Below are 7,514 nucleotides of genomic sequence, written 5' to 3'. Positions count from 1 at the left end.
TTTTTTTTTTTTTTTTTTTTTTTTTTTATTTTATTTTGAGATGGAATCTCACTCTGTCACCCAGGCTGGAGTGCAGTGGCATGATTTTGGCTCACTGCAACCTCTGCCTCCTGGGCTCAAGCAATCCTCCCACCTCAGCCTCCAAGTAGGACTGGGACTACAGGCACACACCACCATGCCCGGATAATTTCTTATATTTTTTTGTAGAGACAGGGTTGTACTATGTTCCCTAGGCTGGTCTCAAACTCCTGAGCTCAAGCAGTCTGCCCACCTCAGCCTCCCAAAGTGCTGGGATTACAGGTGTGAGCCACCTCACCCAGCACTACTGGCATGTTTTGTTCTATTTGTTTTCAGGCTGTAGGTTGGCCTACAGACATTTTGGAGAGGTCTGCAAGCTTTCTTGGATCTAGCCTGATGCTGGAGTAGGCATGCTAGCCTGTGACATAGGGAAGAAGTAGAGAAAATAGAAGCAATATTTTCTGCAGAATGCTCTGTTTAGAATTGACAGTTATAGTATGTTACCACAGACGAACTCTGGATTAGCAATTTAAGAGGCCTAATTACATGTTTACAAGGGTGTAGTATCAGAGAACAACCAAAATGAGCATGGAGGACTCTGAACAAGCATCTCAAAATTCAAGCCAATGGCCTTGGCTGGTAAGCAGGTGATGAGGTAGATGGTGGATTTGCTGGCATAAGGTCATGAAAAAAAAAGGGAGATAGAGAGATGGTAGAAGTGGAAAACCGGCCATTAAGAGTGTCATCTTGGTGAAAATACCCAACACCATTAAAATAGTTTCAACTTTGGTTATTGGCAGATAAAGTTCAATTAGAAGGTTCAAATTAATTCAAATCCAGGGCTTGTATGTTCTTAATAGCACTGTAGGATTCTGTTTTGGGAATTGGCACAGGCATTGTAATTGAGTGCTGTGAGCCCAGTTACCCTGGAAGAATTGGAGTTTTCTATGTTTTATTCATGAAAAGTGCCAGGAACTCTATAAAAGAGTTGATAAATAATTGACGACTACTCATATTCAAGTTTGGAGGGGAAATGCAGCTATTTATTGAGGGCCCTTGATATCTAGAGACTTGAAACCCTTTGATGTCAGAAAAGGACCACATTTTGTAGGCCTCTTAGTTTGGGTTCCCTGAAGCAGACTGTGGGATGAAGATTCCTATGAGGTGACATGCTGAGGAAAGGATGCAGGAGGAAGCATGACAAGAAGGAGTAGAAGCCAATAAAGGACCAGCCTAAGTTCTGCAGCAGGTGGCCTCATTAGATGCCACAGGGAACCTCCATAGTGTAAGCTATTCCTTGGAGCTGTCGCAACCAGAGGGAAGGGAGAGAGGCTCCCATGCTCCCTTCAATTATTCATTAAGGGCTGCTCAAGAGGCAAGTACATTCCCAGGCACTTCTTGCTCTCCAAACATTGGGTAAAGTGGGTTCTAGGAACCCAAGGGAAGTCTGACAGAAAGAGCCACAGGTGCTAGTTGTTGAGTGTGAAAGCACACAGAAGCCAGGAAACCCTGATGTTTGCCATCCAACCCTTACGCTGAGAACTGAATGAGACAGTTTTGATTGGAAATAAACTGCTCGCTGTTTTGACCTGAGAGAAACAGATTAAAGAGTAAAGATGACAAAATGGGACTCAGAGACTTAATCCACAGGAATTCCTTCCTGTGATGTGAGAGTGACATGAGAGAATTGTTAAGGAAAGTAAAAACTTAGGTTGATCTAGTGAAGCAAGGAAGGAATAAAATTGCCTTCAATCCTTCACAGAGATGAGGTGGCATGGGATGAAGTGACTACTTGAATCAAGGGTTCGGACAGTGAATGAGTTCACAGAAAGCACTCTGAGCTTTGGCATGTCTTGTGTCTAAGTTGAATGTGGCTTTGTGTCTGCCAGTAAATTTCCAAAGTCTCAGTTCAGGTGCTTAAGACACCCTTGAAGCATTTGTGTGGTGGTCTGACTAGCAGCCCCCGATTCTGACCGTAGCCAGGTGATGATGGCAAAGTCAGAAGATGCAGTCCCTTGGAGTGAGTCTGTCAGAGAAGGCCTGGTTGGGAGGATGATACATCTAGCTCTCCAACTACTGGGTAAAGTGGATTCTGCTAGTGCACTAGGTAGTGCTAATACACTTTCTGTTGAGCTCTGGAATGCTAGACAGGAGCCAGTGCAGACACTGAGGGGTGTGCTCTGAACCAGCAGGGAAAGGTAGGGGTGGCTGAAGCCACTCCTTTTATTGTTCAAAATGTCAATGTAGGAGAGTAGGAAGAGTGCTAAATTAGGATGCAGGTAACCACCGAGTGCTAAAGACAGAAGCATCCACTAGGTGAGGGTTTCAAACATTTAGTTAAAAACACCACCACCAATTAAAGGATAACAGTGGCAGCAAGAGTCAACCCTCCTCAGGAGACAGTGTTGAAATTAAATGAGGCTCAACTGAGACCATGTGCAAGCCAAAGCTCAGTGAAATTATAAAGCCCTACACAAAGGGGACTTAACATGTACTGTTTCTCGTTTGACACCAAAAACTATTGCCAAATGTTCTGAATTCCTCCCTTCTTTTATTCTCATTATCATCCCTCCCATTTTTTCTTTTAGTTATCTTAATTTTTCTAAATCTCTCTGCCTGCTTTGATAGGGCCATGATCCCGGTTGGATTCCAGTTCCATTTTTCTGCAAAGAGCTGAAGAGTATGCTGGGTCTCTCATTCAGTAAAAACTAAAAAGTGGAAGAGAAAAGCAGGAAGAATAATTAGGATTAACTCCTAGGGTTAGGTGTTGGGCCAGGGAGAAGAAAGAGGCAGAATCAGTCAGAGAAGTGGGAAGCAAGGCAGGGAATGTGGTGTTTGTTTTCTAAGGAACAAAGCCACTTATCAACAGGGTTTTAGGCAGGCTCACCTTTTCCTCCCCTCAAGTTTCATTCTATGAAAAGATTTTGAAATGGCTTGTTATTGAGACTGATAGGAAACAGCTGATGAAGTACACGCACACACACACACACACTCACACACACACTCACACACACACACATACACACACAGAAGAAAAAGGAGAGAGAGAGAGAGAGAGAGAGAGAGAGAGAGAGAGAGAGAGAGAGTCCCTGATACCTTTTTACAGTACTTGCTTAGGAACTGAGATTTTATCAGTAAAGGGTACCATTTTCCCATTACTTTTTTAAAAAAATTTTTCATTTTTAATCAGGCAGCCCCAAACTAGAATAGGTTCAGAGACTCCCCATTTTCACATTACATTTTAAATTAGATATTTTGTTTTAACACAATTAGATTTTGAAGAGTGTATTACATGGCGTCTTTTGGCTACCAGCTAATTTATACAATAACTAAAATACACAAGTAGAAATCATGTAAAAATATCTTCCTCGCTGTACTTACCAAAAAACTGAAACCAAAGTAAAACAAAACCTTGAAGGGTAATACTGGCTGTGATGGGCAGAGGGTCAGGAAGAGATGGAGTAGCGTCCCTTACCTGTCTGTAGGTAGATGTGAAGGCTCCGAGATAAGCAACCACTCCTGAGGAAATGAGGATATCCCCAGTCAAGTTGATGTACAGCTGCCCTAGCTCCAGAGCTGTGTGGCTCCATCGAGTTTTCTCACCTCCAAGGCCTCCAATCAACTGTTCAGCTCGTTCTAATTTTTTGCTGCACAGGTCAACCTCAAAAATAAAAGTGAGCGTTTATCAGCATTTACAAGTACAATAAGTTAAAAATTCTGCAAGATTTTACCCTCAGAAGTAAATTATTATTATTTATTTATTATTATTATTTTTGAGACAGAGTCTGGCTCTGTGGCCCAGGCTGGAGTGCAGTGGCGCAATCTCGGCTCACTGCAAGCTCTGCCTCCCAGGTTCACGTCATTCTCCTGTCTCAGCCTCCCAAGTAGCTGGGACTACAGGCGCCTGCCAGCACACCCGGCTAATTTTTTTGTATTTTTAGTAGAGACAGGTTTTCACTGTGTTAGCCAGGATGGTCTCGATCTTCTGACCCTGTGATCCACCCGCCTCGGCCTCCCAAAGTGCTGGGATTACAGGAGTGAGCCACCACGCCCGGTGTAAATTATTATTTTTAATTAGACTTCTGCCTAATATAAATATAATGTAAATATAAAGTGTCTAATATAATTCATGAAATTAATAATGAATGAGTATTTATCACATAATGCAAAGAACAGCTCTATTTAAGGAAATGACATACAGTACAGGATACTGAAAGTTAATTAATAAAGGACATTATTCTGCAAATATAGATGTTTTCCCTCCATTTTAAATATCTAGATGCATTTTATTTTAAATATTCTACAAACATTTTCCCCTCATTTAACTTATGGTTGATTTTATCATGGTCTTAAAGGTTAAATGCTTAAAAGTTTTAATAATTTATGATTATTTACAAAGGACAATTTTCAGGTTGTTAAACTGTGTCACTCAGGCACTTGTAATTCAGCTTAAATTAGGACATCGATCAATAGCTGAGAGCCTATTTGGTGCATAAGACTATCAACCAAATATGATTATATGTAATTAAGCAATATGATAAAAAAGAGATAATTACTAAGGTGCAAACTTGGTGAAAAGTTATTTCAGTTCACACAATAGCAGTATTCCAGCAGAATATGTAAATTATTTTTATTAAATTTTTAAGTGCCTTAACATCATTATTCTTGGAAGAAGATGAGATTAAATAAAGCTTATCATGATGTTAAAAAATAATTTACATGAAAAGAGAAATTCAACAATCTATAAAAGCAAAGACATTTAGGTTATTTTGGAATAAGAATTTGGCTTATGCTTTTTACTAATGTTACTAACATTTATATTAAGTCACCGGGCGCGGTGGCTCAAGCCTGTAATCCCAGCACTTTGGGAGGCCGAGACGGGCGGATCACGAGGTCAGGAGATCAAGACCATCCTGGCTAACACGGTGAAACCCCGTCTCTACTAAAAAATAAAAAAACTAGCCGGGCGTGGTTGTGGGCGCCTGTAGTCCCAGCTGCTCGGGAGGCTGAGGCAGGAGAATGGCGTGAACCCGGGAGGCGGAGCTTGCAGTGAGCTGAGATCCGGCCACTGCACTCCAGCCTGGGCGACAGAGCGAGACTCCGTCTCAAAAAAAAAAGAAAAAAAAAAAAAAAAAAAAAAAACCATTTATATTAAGTCAATGATTTTAGATTAAAAGATGCATGATTCTGTATCAGTTTATCTACAGATAGGTTTGAAAAAAGCAAAGCAAATGGTATGTAATTGTAGTATGTGTGATACTTCCTAAATTTTAATTTTCCCTCTTTAAATGAACTTTTGCTTTCTTAGTTTTCTTTCCTCACCTATTCTTCATTTCAACAAAGGTTTATGATAAACTGAATCAGTCTTTAGATTATGACAAAGTTGCCCATCCAGGAAACTACTAAGTCTAAGTAAAATATTTTAGCTAAAATTTTACCTCCAAAAGCACATTTTTAATACACATAAATGCATATGTTCATTTCATATTACCGTAAGTTTCTAACATTTTATTATAAAAAATAAATAAAATTTTCAAACATATAGGAGAGTTGCAAAACGTTTAAAGAGGGCAACTGCATAACCATTTATTGATATTAAACTAAAACTGATCATTCAAAAATCATGCCATAATAGGTTACACTTTTAAGATTAGCATAATGTCTTACATTTGTGCAAATACAGAATACAGGATAGATACTATAGAAAGACAAAGTCTGGTGTTCTGGAAAGAGTACAGCTATTAGAGTCAGGCTGCCTGAGTTCAGGTCTTAGACTTAATGTTCAGAAGCTGGGTCGATGATGGACAAGTTGCTTGATCTTTCTGTTCTGTACTTTCTTCAAAATGGTACACAATGATTACTTCCCTCAAAAGGTTATTGTGAGAATAAATGGTATAATATGTAATGTTCTTGAAACAACAGGCTCTTGTACATAATAAGCATTCAATAAATGTTGACCGTTATAAAATATTATGACCTTTTTCTGGACCGTAATCAGACTTCAGCAGTTAATTTTTCCAAATGGTATCACTAATTGAGAGTAATATTTTTAGTCTTGAAAACATTTTTAGTAGATACTGTATGGTTCTGAGTATTGAGTTCTAATTTCTGCTCTGCCATACAACCTAAATCACTTAACATTTTGGTTCTCAATTTCCTTACTTGCAAAGTGAAAAATGATTAAATAATCTAGCTCAATATTCTAGTAATCTAAGCTAGAGAGACTGGCATATATATATATATATATTGGAAGAGCCCAGAGAATAAGTATTTTAGTTTTCGTGAGCCAAGCAGCAGAATTGAGGATATTTATGTATTACATGGGTACTTATACGGCCATTAATATGTAATTATTTTAAAATGTCAAAACTATTATTAGCTCTTGGGCCATACAAAAACAGGCGACGGGCAGATGTGGCCTGCGGGCCATAGTTTGCCAATCCCTGACCAGGAAAGAAACAGGACTGGTGTGTTACATGCTACTATGAACATCATTCTTAGTTACGATAATTGAGAATTTGTCCATCTTTTTCTATATCAGCACATACCTGGTTTTCCAAGTCAGCCTTCTTTTGTTTATTTAATTCAAGTGTGTCTTGAAGCCTGGCCAGCTTGTCCTGAACTTCCTTAAGGGCTGCCTGCTTCTTTCTAAGACCATCCATGGCAATTTTAAGCTCCCCTTCAGCTGCAGCCAGTTTTATCTTTTTGGGAGCTACTATTTTGCCACTCTGCAAAAGTAAAATTGAAAATTAAATATTCATTTAATATTCCAGTACACTTTCCACCACTGAATTTACTTTTCTAATATCCTTACTGTGACTCAAAACACTTCTTTATGCAAAAATCTAAACTGATTTCTATATTCCATGTTTTATCTAAGAATCATCCAAGCTTGATCCTGGACATAAGAAATGGCCATTAAAATAGACATCAAATATACATAGTGTTTTAAAATAATACTTTTACTCAAAAAAACATTTTGCCAGTATGAATTTTGATATCTTTCTGAAAGAAGAGTAGGATATTCAAGTAGAGTATTACAATGTTAGTAGAAGCCTAATTGCAATGATAAAGGTTAGTTTTGATGAGGAAAAAGTGAGGTATCTTTTATCTTTGTCATTTTATTTTAAAAAAATCCTCAAATCCTAGAATACATCCTCAACCAAAAATGGTTATCCTATAAATATGTATGTGGTAATAAAAGGAATTATATAGGAAAAAGGATGGGTCTAAATTCTCTCCCTAGTATCTGGAAAATGGAGTCAGTCATGTTATCTAACAAACATTAAATTAATCATTAACTAATATATCATGGTCTGAAACATATATAGTACTATATATATAGAATGATTAAAATTGGATATGAGTTTGAAAAACATCCTGTGACAGTTGTTTTTTGAAAAAACAATAATTACTCTGCTTTGTATATGATATAACCGGTTCTCATATGATCATCAAAAAATGCTCCTTATTTCACAATAATATATATTATGCCA

The 7,514-nt window shown here is 38.2% G+C and overlaps 1 protein-coding gene across 1 annotated transcript in view; it reads right to left on the bottom strand.

Moving 5' to 3' along the window:
• Window positions 1-7,514, bottom strand: part of LOC108523235 (dynein heavy chain 7, axonemal-like) — a gene marked incomplete at its 5' end in the record, with an annotated part of 190,324 nt that overhangs the window by 101,429 nt on the left and 81,381 nt on the right. The window contains 2 exon segments of the mRNA XM_017863753.1: window positions 3,494-3,679; window positions 6,567-6,744. Of these exon segments, the coding sequence (XP_017719242.1) occupies window positions 3,494-3,679; window positions 6,567-6,744 (364 nt within the window).

This window comes from Rhinopithecus bieti, unplaced genomic scaffold (assembly GCF_001698545.2).
Source record: "Rhinopithecus bieti isolate Rb0 unplaced genomic scaffold, ASM169854v2 scaffold_64265, whole genome shotgun sequence".
Classification (NCBI taxonomy): domain Eukaryota; kingdom Metazoa; phylum Chordata; class Mammalia; order Primates; family Cercopithecidae; genus Rhinopithecus; species Rhinopithecus bieti.
The sequence above is the reverse complement of the archived record's forward strand: the minus strand, read 5'-3'. Positions and strand labels throughout refer to the sequence as shown.